The following is a 16,825-nucleotide window of genomic DNA, read 5'->3' on the forward strand; positions in this document are numbered from 1 at the left end:
GAGGGGAAGCCTTTTAGGACCGAGATTAGGAAAAACTTCTTCACACAGAGAGTGGTGAATCTGTGGAATACTCTGCCACAGCAAACTGTTGAGGCCAGTTCATTAGCTATGTTTAAAAGGAAGTTAGATATGGCCCTTGTGGCTACAGGGGTCAGGGGGTATGGAGGGAAGGCTGGGGCGGGGTTCTGAGTTGGATGATCAGCCATGATCATAATAAATGGCGGTGCAGGCTTGAAGGGCCGAATGGCCTACTCCTGCACCTATTTTCTATGTTTCTATGTAATAGCTGTGCAGTTCATGGCAATGAGTTGGGATGTACAGAATATATACAGAAACAGACTTTGTGAAATCTGGGTATGATCGACAGATTGAGGTTCCAGACTTTTTAATTGCAACTTTGCTTTTGCTTAGTGTTTTTGATAAACAAAATCAGTATGATTATGATGCATTTGTGTTTTGAAGTTTGAAAATATGTGAATCGGTGTCATAGAACTATTTTGGTCAATGAGTAAGTTGCTGTTTTTAAAATTGATAGTACATAACTCAGAACTTCAGCAGAAAGTGGAAAATTTGCAAAAGACTTTACAAGTTTTGCAACAAGCAAGAGAGGATGAACAGGAGAGATTCCAAAGCGAACAAGAGGATCGAGAAAAGATGATTCAGAACTCAATAACAGAAAATGAATTCCTGATAGCTGAAAGGAATCGAATTGATGTGATCTTGCAGGTACTGTATGATGTGTAATATTTTTTCTAATAATGTGTGCATGTGTGTTTCTTTTCCTTTTATACCAATGTGTTTACTTTTTTTTGTGTAGTGTATACTTTGATTAGTTAGTTCAGGCCATCATCCGTACTGGGGCATAGGCCACCTTTCGCAGCCAGGCTTTGGATCTTCCATGGCGGTGTTGTGTATGTTAATGGGAAAATTTTATGATCTTGGTGTTTGTGTGATGCACTCTATAACTACTGTGGTGACTGTGTTTGACGTGTTGTCCTTTAGTTATTTTGGAATAACTTTTACAGAATGTTAATAGGCATGCCATTGGACTCTACAAAGAATTAATCGTGCACTTTGCACCAGGCTTCGTCATCCCAGAGTTAGCTGTGGAAACTAAGTTGTTGGGGAAGTAGTGTGTAAAGTTACTCTTCAGTGCAATGGTACCGCGTGAATTTGTTAGAGAGCGCCAAGTTAGAGACAAGTGGGGAGAGAGAGAGAGAGACCTCGATCTTGACCTCCGTTGGTTGGGGTCAACCATGGATGTTATGTCCTAGCTGTCTATATGTAAGCCAGGGTAGTATGATATGGAGAGCAAGCTGTTGCCCATACAGCAGGCTCCCTCTCTCCACGTAGTTGATGAATTCAACGGAATGGTGGAGACCGAGACAGTTTGTCCCCCACGGCATTGCAACAGTTGCCAGTCAGCATTGAACTCGACATGGGACTGACTTAGGGACTCCAGCTCTGGATTATTCCTTGGGGTTTACTCCCAAAGCCTTCCCAATTAGTGGGTATAGACACAAAGCAGCAGAGGTCTGAGATCAGTGTTTCCTTCTCTTAGATGAGCCCCATCTGCCTGAAGCAATTGGTTAAAAGTGCTGGTAAGTCACCTTGCTTCTTCCATTGTCAGTAGAAATGGTTCCGTCAAGCTCAGAAGCTAAGCCACACGTGAAGGCCAGGAGCTGGACTCAATTGTCAGAGACATTTTGGAGACACATGCCATTGGGAGTATTTAATAGGTAGTGGGAGCTTATCCTTGCTACTCCTAACCCCCCACCTCCTCCCAGTTATGACAACCTTAAGGAAGCTACAAGTTTACAAACACAAAATGCTGGAGGAATGCAGCACATCAGACAGATGCAATGGACAAAAGTGTTTTCGGTCAAGTTGCCTTAAGGATAAAGGGGAGATATCCAGTATAAAAAGGTGGCACAATAGGTGGATTCAGGTGATGAACAAAACAACCGTAATTCAGAAGGCCAGACAGCATCTATGTTGGGTAATGGACAATTATCATTTTGATCTGGGACCTTTCATCTGGACTGAAAGTTAGAGGGGAGATGGCCAGTATAAAAAGGTGGAGGGAACCATCAATGATTTGCAATCTCTTATGTCTGTGAGTTAACAAATTTCTGGGTTCTGATGAATTTCATCTAAGGGCCTTCACAGAAGTGGCTGGTGAAATAGTAAAATCTTCCAAAGTTCCTGTGGTTCTCGAAAGGTTCCATAGGATTGGAATATAATGAATGTAAATTGTTTATTCAAATATGGAGAGAGAAGGTAACAACCAGTTATATTAATTTCTATCATAGGGAAGATGTTAAAAGATGGTTTAATATTACAGAAGAAATTGGAGAAATTGTATGGAATGGATTTGTGTACATTTGGAAAGGTAGGGACTAATTAAGAGGAATCAATACGGGTTTGTACTGAGTCATCATGTCTACAAAAATCTGAGATTTTTTTTGAAGTTATTAAGAAAATTGATGCAGACAGCATAGTAGATGTTTTTGCGTGGACATCAGTAAGTTTTTTGAATCATGGGAGGCTAGTCCAGAAGATTAAGGCATATAGGATCTGAGTTTCGTTGGTAAATAAATTCAAAATTAGTTTGGTGATTGGAGGCAGTGGAGAGTGTTCAAGTGATTTTTTTTTCTCTGACTCCAAGTCTGTAACCAGTGGCACTCTTCATGGATCATTTCTGGAGTTGCTATTGTTTAACATGTGTATAAATGATTTGGATGAAAATCTAGGTGGACTGATTGGTAAGTATGTCAATGAAACAGAAATTCATGGAGTAAAGGATAGTAAAGAAGTTTGTGGTAGAGGGATATACAGTGGCATGCAAAAGTTTGGACACCCGGGGTCAAAATTTCTATTACTGTGAATAGTTAAGTGAGTAGAAGATGAACTGATCTCCAAAAGTCATAAAGTTAGAGATGAAACATTCTTTTCAACATTTTAAGCAAGATTAGTGTATTATTTTTGTTTTGTACAATTTTAGAGTGGGGAAAAAAAAGGAAAGGAGCACCATGCAAATGTTTGGGCACCTCAAGAGATTTGAGCTCTCAGATAACTTTTACCAAGGTCTCAGACCTTAATTAGCTTGTTAGGGCTATGGCTTGTTCACAGTCATCGTCAGAAAAGGCCAGGTGATGCAAATGTCAAAGCTTTATAAATACCCTGACTCCTCAAACCTTGTCCCAACAATCAGCAGCCATGGGTTCCTCTAAGCACCTGCCTAGTACTCTGAAAATTAAAATAAATGATGCCCACAAAGCAGGAGAAGGCTATAAGAAGATAGCAAGGCGTTTTCAGATAGCCGTTTCCTCAGTTTGTAATGTAATTAAGAAATGGCAGTTAACAGAAATGGTGGAAGTCAAGTTGAGGTCTGGAAGACCAAGAAAACTTTCTGAGAGAACTGCTCGTAGGATTGCTACAAAGGCAAATCAAAACCCCCATTTGACTGCAAAAGACCTTCAGGAAGATTTAGCAGACTCTGGAGTGGTGGTGCACTGTTCTACTGTGCAGCGACACCTGCACAAATATGACCTTCATGGAAGAGTCATCAGAAGAAAACCTTTCCTGTGTCCTCACAACAAAATACAGCATCAGAAGTTTGCAAAGGAACATCTAAACAAGCCTGATGCATTTTGGAAATAAAGCCTGTGGACTGATGAAGTTAAAATAGAACTGTCTGGCTGTAATGAGCAAAGGTATGTTTGGACAAGAAAGGGTGCAGAATTTCATGAAACGAACACCTCTCCAACTGTTAAGCATGGGGGGTGGATTGATCATGCTTTGGGCTTGTGTTGCAGCCAGTGGCATGGGGAACGTTTCACTGGGAGAGGGAAGAATGAATTCAATTAAATACCAGCAAATTCTGGAAGCAAACATCACACCGTCTGTAAAAAAGCTGAAGATGAAAAGAGGATGGCTTCTACAACAGGATAATGATCCTAAACGAACCACAAAATCCACAATGGACTACCTCAAGATGCGCAAGCTGAGGGTTTTGCCATGGCCCTCACAGTCCCCTGACCTAAACATCATAGAAAATCTGTGGATAGACCTCAAAAGAGCAGTGCATGCAAGACGGCCCAAGAATCTCACAAAACTAGAAGCCTTTTGCAAGGAAGAATGGGCGAAAATCCCCCAAACAAGAATTGAAAGACTCTTAGCTGGCTACAGAAAGCATTTACAAGCTGTGATACTTGCCAAGGGGGGTGTTACTAAGTAGAGGGTGCCCAAACTTTTGCTTCGGGCCCTTTTCCCTTTCTGTTATTTTGAAACTGTAAAAGATGGAAATAAAGTTATCTTGCTTAAAATGTTAAAGAAATGTGTCATCTTTAACTTCATGCCTTTTGGAAATCAGGTAATCTTTTACTCGCTTAGCAATTCATAGTAACAGAAATTTTGACCAGGTGTGCCCAAACTTTTGCATGCCACTGTAAATTAGTTGTAAAGTTGTGTGGAACAGTGGGAGAAGAATTTAATTTAGTTAAGTGTAAGGTAATGCATTTGGGACATCAAATATGAACAGAGCAAATACAATAAAATGGCAGGGAACTCAAAAGCATAGAGGTTTAATGTGCAAATTGACCTGGAGTGCAAGTTCGTAGCTCCCTGATAATTGTGATGCAGGTGGTGTGGGTGGTGTAGAAGGCAGATTCTTTCATTGGAGGAACTGGTTGATATACTAAGACTTCCAGAAGCATTTGGTAAGGTACTGGTCAAGAGGATAAAATCACATAGTGTTGAAGTAATGTGTCAGTGTGAGAGAATTTGGATAGGTAAATGGTAACCACAGATGGTTTAGATGAGTCTTTTTCTGCTTGGTATGATGTAACATAGCAACACAAAATGGGAGTGGGGTAGGCCATTCAGCACTTTGCGCATGCTACAGTATTTCAACAAATGGCTGATCATTCACTTCAATACCATGTTTAAGTTGAAGGGAGCAATTTTTTTCCACAGGAAATGGTTGGCATCTGCAACATGTTGTATATATGATCGCACTCCTTGTAAAGCATTTAGATAGACATTTCAAAAGACATGAAATAGAGGGATAAGGACGATGAGCCTAGAGCCTAGATGGGATTAGTTTGGATTAGTGTCGTGGTTGGCACAGGCATGGTTGATCAAAGGGCTTGTTCCAGTGCTGTACTATGTCATCTGAGGGAGGATGTGGTTGCATTGGATGCAAGTTGTTGGAGGCATTGGAAGATTTACTAGACTCTTCCCAAGATGGTCACAGTCCTTGAAATTCCCTAGTGACCCTGTTGGGGCAGGATGGCATTTGGATGATGGAGGAGGCAGTTGCTCAATGGACCATCATCCCACAGTGTTATCTCAGGCAAGAGGTTAAAACAAATTACAGCCATCAGGAATAGGGTCTGCCCAGCTTCCCAGCAGGGAGTGGAGTCAGGCAGTGACAGGTAACACCCACCAGTTTTTTTTTAACATTATTGGCTTTTAACTGGATCAGGGTTGTATGTGCAATGAAGGCAACTCCTGATCAATGATGGCACAAGTACCATACTTGTCAACCTATAGGAAATCCAGTGCCCTCTGGTTCTGAAGGGCCACAGTCGGAATTTCAACTATTCCCCTGTGATGTCTTTAATGGCTTGATGGAGGTTATGCAATACCAAGTGTGACTCATTGACCACTTTCACCATCACTGAGGCCCATCTCCCAGAATGGGAATGCTATTATCCAGAAATCCTCTGTCAAAACGAAACGTGCCTAGAGTCAGAGAAGGTAGGGGAGATCCTCGATGAATAATTTGATTCAATATTCACCATTGACATTTGTGATGACAGCTTCAAGCAGGCTGATTTGCTAGAATGTGCTGATGTTAAGAAAGAGGATGAGTTGAAATTTAACAAAAAACTTTAGGACAGATAAGTCCTTGGGACTGAACAGGATTATACCCCAGAGAAATGAGCAAAGAGATTGCTGTACATTTGGCGATTATCTTTGTGTCTGCTGGTCTCACATGACATGAAGATAGGTGGAGTTGCAGATAGTGTAGGTAGTTAATCGGTTGCAATGGGACATTGACAAGATGCAGAGCTGGGTTGAGAAGAAGCAGGTAGGCTTCAACCCAGAAAAGTGTGAAGTGATTCACTTTAGAAGGTTGAAGTAGAAGCAGAATACAGAGTTAATAACAGGATTCTTAGCAGTGTAGAGGAACAGAGGGATCTTGGGGGTCTACATCTATATGTCCCTCAAAGTTGCCGTTCAAGTTGATAGGGTTGTTAGAGGGTGTATGGTACGTTGGCCTTCATCAGTCAGGGGATTAAGTTCAAGATCAATGAGGTAATGTTGCAGCTCTATAAAACCCTGGTTAGACTACACTTGCAATATTGTGCTAGGGTTTGGATGTGGAAGCTTTAGAGAGGGTGCACAGGATATTTACCAGGATGTTGCCTGGATTAGAGAGTGTGTCTTAAGTTGAGTGACCTAAGGTTTTTCTCTTTTGGAGAGAAAGAGGATGAGAAGTGACTTGATGTTGTGCAAGATGATAAGAGGCATAGATCCAATGGATAACCAGAGACTTTTTCAAGCAGGCATAATTTTTAAGTGTTTGGAGGAAAGTGGAGGGGGGATATCAGAGATTGTGGTTTTTTTACTCAAAGTGGTGAGTACATAGAATACACTGCCAGGGGTGGTGGTAGAGGCAGATACATTATGGGCATTTAAGAAACTCTTAGATCGCCATATGGATGATAGAAAAATGAAGGGTTATGTAGGAGGGAAGGTTTGGATAGATCGTAAGAGTAGGATAAAAGGTCAGCATAACGTTTGTTGGTTGAAGGGCCTGTACTATGCTGTAAGTTCTACGCTATGTTTTATGTTTGTTTGACTGCTGGATAAGCCTAAGAGAAAAGATATCGGGTCCAGTTCAAGCTCCATCTTCAGAATCTTTTCCATTTCACCCAAAATATCCCTCCAGTATGCCTGAAGTTTGGGTCAAGTCCAAAAACAATGGGTGACGTGCAAATTGTATGTACTGTTACCCTGGTTCCAGCCCTTGGTGGTTTCAATAGAACTCATTGTTGATATCATCTTTCAAGGTAGTTACATTAGCAAGTCATTTTTATGGGCAGTGAAGTCTTCTGCTTCCCTCGCAGCTCTAGACCCGTTATCAAACCCAGTAAAGTTTAAATGTACTGTATATTCGGACGGAAGGCAGGAAAATGGGGCTGAGAGGAAAAATGAATCAGCCATGATGAAATGGTGGAGCAGACTCAATGGGCCAAATGTCCTAATTCTGCTCCTATATCTTATGGTTTTATGGTATAAGTTGCATTGGCAATCTGCCTCCTGAAAATGTGCGGGCCCTCTGGAACAAACCCAGCAGCTCTACTGGTTGGTATGCACAGCATATTCATAACTAAGACAAAGAAAAGTGTTGGTGTAATAAGGCCGTTCTCTACTTAGACAAGAAACAGACACACAGATTATCCAATATGTATAATGCAACATGAACAGTAATTATCAAATAGTTCAGTTCATCCGTCCTAGTCATTGGGGGTCTGGCCACTGGTTCCCTGGTCCAGTGGCACTGCTGGTTTAATGTGTGATGCTTTCAGTTGCTCTTCATTTAAGAGTCACAAAGCTTTTGCAATAGTATAAGTAACTCTGGTTCTTTCTTGGTTTGTGCAACTACAAGAGAGCATGGGTCGATTCATATTTTGGAATCAACAATCTACTGAAGGGCAGTACATAGAAACATAGAAAACCTACAGCACAATACAGGCCCTTCGGCCCACAAAGTTGTGCCGAACATGACCTTACCTTAGAAATTACTAGGCTTACCCATAGCCCTCTATTTTTCTAAGCTCCATGTACCTATCCAAAAGTCTCTTAAAAGACCCTATCATATCCGCCTCCACCACCGTTGCTGGCAACCCATTGCACGTGCTCACCACTCTCTGCTTAAAAAGACTTACCCCCGACATCTCCTCTGTACCTCCTCCCCAGCACCTTAAACCTGTGGCCTCTTGTGGCAGTGGCAACCATTTCAGCCCCGGGAAAAAGCCTCTGACTATCCACATGATCAATGCATCTCATCATCTTATACACCTCTATCAGGTCACCTCTCATCCTCCGTCGCTCCAAGGAGAAAAGGCTGAGTTCATTCAACCTGTCTTCATAAGGCACACTCCCCAATCCAGACAACATCCTTGTAAATCTCCTCTGTACCCTTTCTATGGCTTCCACATCCTTCCTGTAGTGAGGTGACCAGAACTGAGCACAGTACTCCAAGTGGGGTCTGACCAGGGTCCTATATAGCTGCAACATTACCTCTCGGCTCCTAAATTCAATTCCACGATTAATGAAGGCCAATACACCGAATACCTTCTTAACCACAGAGTCAACCTGCACAGCTGCTTTGAGCGTCCTATGGACCTGGACCCCGAGATCCCTCTGATCCCCCACACTGCCAAGAGTCTTACCATTAATACTATATTCTGCCATCATATTTGACCTACCAAAGTGAACCACCTCACACTTATCTGGGTTGAACTCCATCTGCCACTTCTTAGCCCAGTTTTACATTCTATCAATGTCCTGCTGTAACCTCTGACAGCCCTCCACACTATCCACAACACCTCCAACCTTTGTGTCATCAGCAAACTTACTTAACCCATCCCTCCACTTCCTCATCCAGGTCATTTATAAAAATCACAAAGAGTAAGGGTCTCAGAACAGATCCCTGAGGCACACCACTGGTGACCGACCTTCATGCAGAATATGACCCGTCTACAACCACTCTTTGCCTTCTGTGGGCAAGCCAGTTCTGGATCCACAAAGCAATGTCCCCTTGGATCCTATGCCTCCTTACTTTCTCAATAAGCCTTGCATGGGGTACCTTATTAAATGCCTTGCTGAAATCCATATACACTACATCTACTGCTCTTCCTTCATCGATGTGTTTAGTCACATCCTCAAAAAATTCAATCAGTCTTGTAAGGCATGACCTTCCCACGACAAAGCCATGCTGACTATTCCTAATCATATTATACCTCTCGAAATGTTCATAAATCCTGCCTCTCAGGATCTTCTCCATCAGCTTACCAACCACTGAAGTACAACTCACTGGTCTATAATTTCCTGGGCTATCTCTACTCCCTTTCTTGAATAAAGGAACACAGGTAGACCATTTACCCTGTATGTCAGTGTGAAACATGGTTACATGAAAACAGCATTAACTCAAGAACGTGGAGACCTACTGTGTCCTCGCCAGATTCCATGCAGGAAACAGGGCTTTAAATGCCTAATGCTGACTATCTTGCTGGCAAATGTGCAGTCTCTGGTGAATAAAATTGATGATCTCAGAGCTAGGGTGCTGAATCAGAGGGACATTGGAACCGTGAGTGTCATTTGTTTCACAGAATCCTGGTTAACCCCTTCTGTTCCAGATGCAGTGATTCAGATCGATTGGTTTACCTTACACCAACAGGGTTGGTCTATAGTGTTTCTCAAAAACAGAGGTGGAGCAGCATGCCTCATGATCTACTTTTCTTGGTGCACAAATACATCAGTGCTGTCCCAATTCTGCTCACCAGACCTGGAATATTTTGCAGTTAAGTGCCGTCCATTTTACCTACCACGGGATTTTTCAGGGATCATTTTGGTAGCGGTATACATTCCACATCAGACTAATGTCAATCAGGCTTTAGGTGACCTGAGCAATGGGATCAACATGCACAAAACAGCACACCCTAACACCTTCACCTTCGTTTTGGGGGATTTTAACCATGCCAGTCTGAAAAAATCACTAAGCAGTTACCATCAACAGATCACTTGCAATACCAGAGGTAACAACACACTGGACCATTGTTACACCACCATCAAGAATGCCTACCATGCTATTCCACGCCCTCAGTTCAGGAAGTCTGCTCACCTGACTGTACTTCTACTCCCTGAGTATAGGCTGGGACTGAAGACTGTAGCACCAGTAGTGAGGACCAAGAAGGTCTGGACTAGAGAAGCACAGGAGCACTTACAGCAGCGGTCCCCAACCACCGGGCCACAGAGCATGCGCTACCGGGCCGCGAGGAAACGATATGATTTGGCAATATGAGTCAGCTGCACCTTTCCTCATTCCCTGTCACGCCCACGGTTGAGCCATTACCCGTGCATCGTCCATGTCAGCGCTGGAAGGAGATCAACTCCTCGAGTTTGCAAATGACGGCGGGCTGAAAAGTCTGTTTGACATAACATCTCTGCCGGCATTCTGGATCAAAGTCAAGGCTCAATATCCTGAGATAGCCACGGAAGCACCGAAAACGTTGCTTCCATTTCCAACATATCTCTGCCATGAATGTAACGAAAACTAAATTGTGGATTAGACTGGACATAAGGAACCCCATTCGAGTATCCCTGTCCCCCATCACCCCTTGATAGGACTGTCTTGTTGCAGGAAAGCAAGCCCAGGGCTCCCACTGATTCAGCGATATTGGTGCGTTGCAATGATTTTATAAGTTCATACGGGGAAAATATGCGCTATGTTTAATATCTAAACGTTACTTAAAATGTTATGATGCTATTGACTTGTATAACCATATAACAATTACAGCACGGAAACAGGCCATCGCTGCCCTTCTAGACCGTGCCGCTGTCGCCTCGTCCCACCGACCTGCACTCAGCCCATAACCCTCCACTTACTTTCCTGTCCATATACCTATTCAATTTTTCTTTAAATGATAATATCGAACCTGCTTCTGACACTTCTACTGGAAGTTCTTTCAACACTTAGCTCCCCTGTCCTCCCCTGTTAATTGACTTATCGCTATATTCATGCGAGGAAAATGCACTGTGTGTTTAATATTAAATTCGTTAGATAAAGCCTTTTAGAAACGAAATTGAGTGTATTAGCCACTTAGCACCGATATTCCGGTCGTGATTAACACCCCCCCCCCCCCCCCCGTCCGCAAGAATATTGTCAACATGAAACCGGTCCAAAAAACTGCAAAAAAGGTTGGGAACCCCTGAATTACAGGACTACTTTGAATCAGTAGACTGGTCTGTATTCAGGGATTCATCTTCAAATCTGGATGAATGTGCTGTAGTTGTTACTGACTTCATTAAAACCTGTGTGGATGAGTGTGTACCTACAAAGACTTGCTGTATATTCTCAAACCAAAAGCTGTGGATGAACCAGGAGCTACATCGTCTGCTGAAGGTTAGATCTGTGGAATTCAAACCTGACGACCCAGGTGTGTATCAGAAAACCAGATATGATTTTTGGAGGGCTATTTCAAGGGCAAAGAGACAATTTTGAATGAGGATGGAGGCGACATTGGATGTACGACAAATCTGGCAGGGTTTTCAAGACAATACAAAGCGAAACTCAATAGCATGACTGGCAGTGATGCTTCACTACTAGATGAACTCGATGCCTTCTATGCCCACTTCGAAAGGAAGAATATAACTATAGCTGTGAAGAACTCTGCAGCACCCAGTGACCCTGTGATCTGTCTCAGAGGCCAATGTTAGATTGTCTGAAAGAGGATGAACCCTCGCAAGGCGGAAGGTCCCGATGGAGTACCTGGAAAGGCTCTGAAACTTTGTGCCAACCAACTGGCAGGAGTATTCAAGAACATTTTCAACCTCTTGCTGTTAAGGGCTTTAAAAAGGCAATGATTATACCAATGCTCAAGAAGAATAATGTGAGCTACCTTAATGACTATTGCCCAGTGGCACTCACATCTACAGTGATTAAATGCTTTGAGAGGTTGTTTATGACTAGACTGAACTCCTGCCTCAGCAAGGACCTGGACCTGCTGTAATTTGCCTATCGCCACAATAGGTCAACGGCAGATGCAATCTCAATGGCTCTTCACATGGCCTTAGACCACCTGGACAATACAAACATCTATGTCAGGATGCTCTTCATCAAAAGAGAAAAGAAGCATTGTACTTTAGAACATTGTTGGTTGTGGTTAAGCTGATGTTGCTTCACAATAAAAACATTTGACAACTGGATGCTATTCATCGACTATAGCTCAGCATTTAACACCATCATTCCCACAATCCTGGTTGAGAAGTTACAGAACCTGGGCCTCTATACCTCCCTCTGCAATTGGATGCTCGGCTTCCAAACCAGAAGATCACAGTCTGTGGACTGGTGATAATATCTCCTCCTTGCTGACAATCAACACTGGTTCACCTCAGGGGTGTGTGGTCAGCCCACTGCTCTACTCTCTCTATACCCATGACTATGTGGCTAGGTATAGCTCAAGTAACATCTGTAAATTTGCTGATGACGCAACCATTACTGGTAGAATCTCAGATGGAGACGAGAGGGCGTACAGGAGCGAGATATACCAACTAGTGGAGTGGTGTCGCAGCAACAACCTTGCACTCAACGTCAGTAAGATGAAAGAGCTGATTGTGGGTTTCCAGAAGGGTAAGACAAAGGAACACATACCAATCCTCATAGAGGGATCAGAAGTGGAGAGAGTGAGCAGTTTCAAGTTCCTGGTGCTAAGATCTCTGAGGATCTAACCTGGTCCCAGCATATCGAAGGCAAGATGGCGTCTATACTTAATTAGGAGTTTTAAGAGATCTGGTATGTCAACAAATACACTCAAAAACTTCTAAAGATGTACCATAGAGAGCATTCTGACAGGCTGAATCACTGTCTGGTATGGAGGGGCTATTGCACAGGACCGAAAGAAGCTGCAGAGGTTTGGAAATCTAGTCAGTTCCATGTTGGGTACTAACTTACAAAGTACCCAGGATATCTTCAGGGAGCGGTGTTGCAGAAAGGCAGCATCCATTATTAAGGACCTCCAGCAAGTAGGGCATACCTTTTTCTCACTGTTACCATCAGGTAGGAGGTACAGAAGCCTGAAGGCACACACTTAGTGATTCAGGAATAGCTTCTTCCCCTCTGCCATTCAATTCCTAAATAGACATTGAACCCATGAGCACTACCTCACTTTTTTAATATATATTATTTCTGCTTTTTGCACAATTTTTAATCTATTCAATATAGGTATTCTATTATTTATTTATTTATTTATTAATTATCTTTTTCTTCTTCTACATTTTGTATTGCATTGAACTGAGTTAATACATTTCATGATTCATGCCGGTGATAATAAACCTGATTCTGATTCTGTTGATTAATGTAGCATTGGGAAGGGGTTCGTCTTTATGAGCAGTGCAAACAACCTATCTGGCAGTCATGGCTATTTCTAGCATTGTGCCTGATCAGATTTTAGTTGTTCAATGCCCACACTCAATACACACTTTACTGACTATGCATTGGGCCTCCTAAGTAACAGCTCCTCAGTGTTCCAAGTGGTTTACTATTCTTGAAGCGCCTAATATCATTGTCTTCTATTTTGGTTTATATAGTTTTTGTTGTAAACTTTTGAAGACTAGTATAAATGTCAATAACACAACACTGAGAAGGGGAAAATTGAGGAAATTATTTTTTAGGTGAGATGGGAGGTATTATGTATTGCACACTCCAACACATTGCCTAAAGCAGAATGACCTCTTCTGGCCATTTCCTGAAATGCATTCTAAAGCACAGTTGAATGATCAACATTGGATAGGAAACTGCACTGAGCTGTAATACATTCCTTGTCAAATATTTTCTGTGTTTTGATATGTGTGAAATTAAGGGATGACTAAATTAGTGCAAAAAGTCTGTAAAGGTTCAGATTAAAGATCGAATTATCTTGACAAAGCAAGGGCTTTAAATTGGACATTCATAAATTATTTTATCCTATCTAGCAAGGTGCCATATCTATCATAATGTTTATGTTCCAGCACATCCTCTTTCTTAATATTGACAGTTTCAGGCATATTAGCTTGTTTTACACTGTCCTAACAAAATTCAAGTTCCAGCTCATTGGACATGTAATGAGGCAAAGTTATCATTAAGGACCTCAGCATGTTTCCTCGTCTATCCCTGATTGGTCCTACCCTTGCTCCAGTTATCCTCTTCTTCACAAATGTGTAGAATACCTGCTTCTCAGCTTCCTACCTAGCCCCCTGTATTTTTACTTCAGGATCTCATCTCATCTCATACCAATGTCATTGGTAGCAATATGTATTACAAATTCTGACTGTTCACTAGTGTGTTATGGACCCAATCTGAGACATCACTGATCCTGGCAGATAGGCGGGAACATACCATCTACATGTCTCTTTACTTCCACTGCGTCTTCTGTCTACTCCCTGAACTATTCAGTATTGGGCTTATTATTACCGGCATGTATCGTGAAATTCGTGAAACTTGGCAGCAGCAGTACAATGCAATACGTGATAATATAGAAAGAAAAAAAAAATCAATTACTGCAAGTGTTACTGAGTTCTGAGGCCTCCGTTGGTCAGAGTTGACCATGGATATTGTGTCCTAGCTGTTTAGGTACACAAACCTGGGCAGTACGATATGGAGAGCAAGCTGTTGCCCATGTAGCAAGCTCCCCCCCTGAACCCAAAGGAACAGCAGAGATCGATATAGTTTGGAACCAGCAGCGTCGCAGGAGTTGCCAGTCTACATTGAACTCAAAGTAGAACTGCTTTAGGGACTCCAGCTCCGGATTCTTCCCTTGGGGTTTACTTCCGAAGGCTTGTCCATGAGTGGGTATAGCCGAAAGGCAGCGGAGGTTTGAGATCAGAGTTTTCCTTCTCTTAGATGAGCTACCAAGCATGGCTGATAAGCCCCATCTGCCCTAAGTAACTAGTTTTAAGACGCCAGTAACCCGACTTTGTCCTTTCTCCCTGTCAGTAGAAACTATTCCGCCAGGTTTTGTAGTTAAGCCACATGTGAATCCAGGAGTTGGACTTGGTTGTCAGAGGCTATTTGAGGCGCGTGCCATTGGGAGCATTTAAAGTTAGTGGGAGCCTGTTTCCCGTACCACCCCCAGCTATAACAACCTTAAGGAACCAATATATTAAATAGATAGATTATTTTTTGTTCTGCACTATTTTTTAATCTAAGAAAAAAAACTGAGGTTGCGTTCATGGATTTAATGTCCATTTAGGAATTGGATGGCAGCGGGGAAGAAGTTGTTCCTGAATTGCTGAGTGTGTGCCTTTGGGCTTCTGTACCTCCTTCCTGACAGTAACAATGAGAAGAGGGCATGTCCTGGGGGATGGGTGTCCTTAATAATGGATGTCACCTTTCTGAGGCACCGTTCCTTGAAGATCTCTTCGATATTAGAGGCTAGTATCCAAGATGGAGCTGACTAATTTTATAACTTTTTGTAGCTTCCTTTGGTCCTGTGTAGTAGCCCACCCCACCCCACCATACCGGTCAGTGATGTACCCTGTCAGAATGCTCTCCACGGTATATCAGTAAGGATCACTACTTGGTTTTTCTAAGTACAGCAAACTCTGCTTTGTGTTGTTTTCTATTCATTGGATTCTAGTACATTTGTCATTAAGCTGCTTTCCAAGCTTCTTGGGATCTTGCACCACTAAAAACGTGCAACTTTATCATTCTTCCATTGTCACAAGAATGCATCGGGTACTTGTCCTTTTGTGTTTCCTTGCTTGATTTTCCTTTCTGTTTGAGGTTACAGCTTATGGTGGGTGATATTTTTTGTTGCTGCAGATGATGCACAGCACTTTGTGTTTGTTCACTTTTGATCTGAAAAAAATCTATTTTTATACTATTTGGTAAAATTGCAATGCTGTACAATATCATGGAGGATAAACCTTGCGGATAATATCAGGTTGGTTTGTCCTTCAAGTTAGTTTGCTTATCACTTGTTTTGAACACAATCTAGCAGCTGCATCCTTATTTTCCCATGCTTTGAGGAAATTTGAAGATGTTTTATAAATGTTCAAAATAATGTATCGCAATGCATTTTTATCATGAACACTTCTAATGGTCTTATGAAAGTGATGTAAATCTAAAGTACAAAAAAGACTTATCCAAATATTTGGAACCATTTTTGAAAAAAGTTACACTTAAAATCAATTAAATTGATGAATTTATTCTACTTTAAGGACCAGGAGCAAACATTCGTTGAGTTGCAGAAGCGATTAAAAGAGCTAGAAGTTGAGCGCAACAATCTTTCTGATGCTTTACGAAGACAGGCAAAAGAACTTGAGTATAGCATTGATCGAGAGGAGCGTCTAAAAACAGAGCTAGAGGTAAGCAGTTCCTCGGACTTGGTTAGAAACATAGAAAATCTACAGAACAATATAGGCCCTTTGGCCCACAATGCTGTGCCAAACATGTACTTACTTTAGAAATTACCTATGGTTACCCATAGCCCTCTATTTTTTAATCTCCATGTATCTATCCAAGAGTTTCTTAAAAGACCCTATTGTATCTGCCTCCATCACCGTCACCGGCAGCCCATTCCACGCACTCACCGCACTTTGCATAAAAAAACTTACCTCTAACATCCCCTCTATTCCTACTTCCAAGCATCTTAAAACTGTAAAACTGTGCACTCTCGTGTTAGCCACTTCAGCCCTGGAGAAAAGCCTCTGACTATCCACCTGATCAATGCCTCTCATTATCTTATACACCTCTATCAGGTCACCTCTCATCCTCTGTCGCTCCAAAGAGAAAAGGCCAAGTTCACTCAACCTATTTTCATAAGGCATGCTCCCCAATCCAGGCAACATCCTTGTATATCTCCTCTGCACTCTTGCTATGGTTTCCATAGCCTTCCTGTAGCGAGGTGACCAGAACTGAGCGCACTACTCCAAGTGGGGCCTGACCAGTCCCATACAGCTGTAACATTACCTCTCGGCTCTTGAACTGTATCCCATGGTTGATGAAGGCCAATGCACCGCATGCCATCTTAACCACACAGTCAACCTGCGC

The 16,825-nt window shown here is 42.3% G+C and overlaps 1 protein-coding gene across 3 annotated transcripts in view; it reads left to right on the forward strand.

Moving 5' to 3' along the window:
* LOC134346982 (coiled-coil domain-containing protein 171-like) overlaps positions 1–16,825 on the forward strand; it is a 474,163-nt gene that overhangs the window by 30,247 nt on the left and 427,091 nt on the right. For all 3 annotated transcript variants that reach the window (XM_063048911.1, XM_063048912.1, XM_063048913.1), the window contains exons 5-6: positions 536–726; positions 15,994–16,140. In XM_063048911.1, the coding sequence (XP_062904981.1) occupies positions 536–726; positions 15,994–16,140 (338 nt within the window). The remainder of the gene's footprint in view (positions 1–535; positions 727–15,993; positions 16,141–16,825) is intronic.

The sequence above is a fragment of the Mobula hypostoma genome, chromosome 5 (genome assembly GCF_963921235.1).
Source record: "Mobula hypostoma chromosome 5, sMobHyp1.1, whole genome shotgun sequence".
Taxonomy (NCBI): domain Eukaryota; kingdom Metazoa; phylum Chordata; class Chondrichthyes; order Myliobatiformes; family Myliobatidae; genus Mobula; species Mobula hypostoma.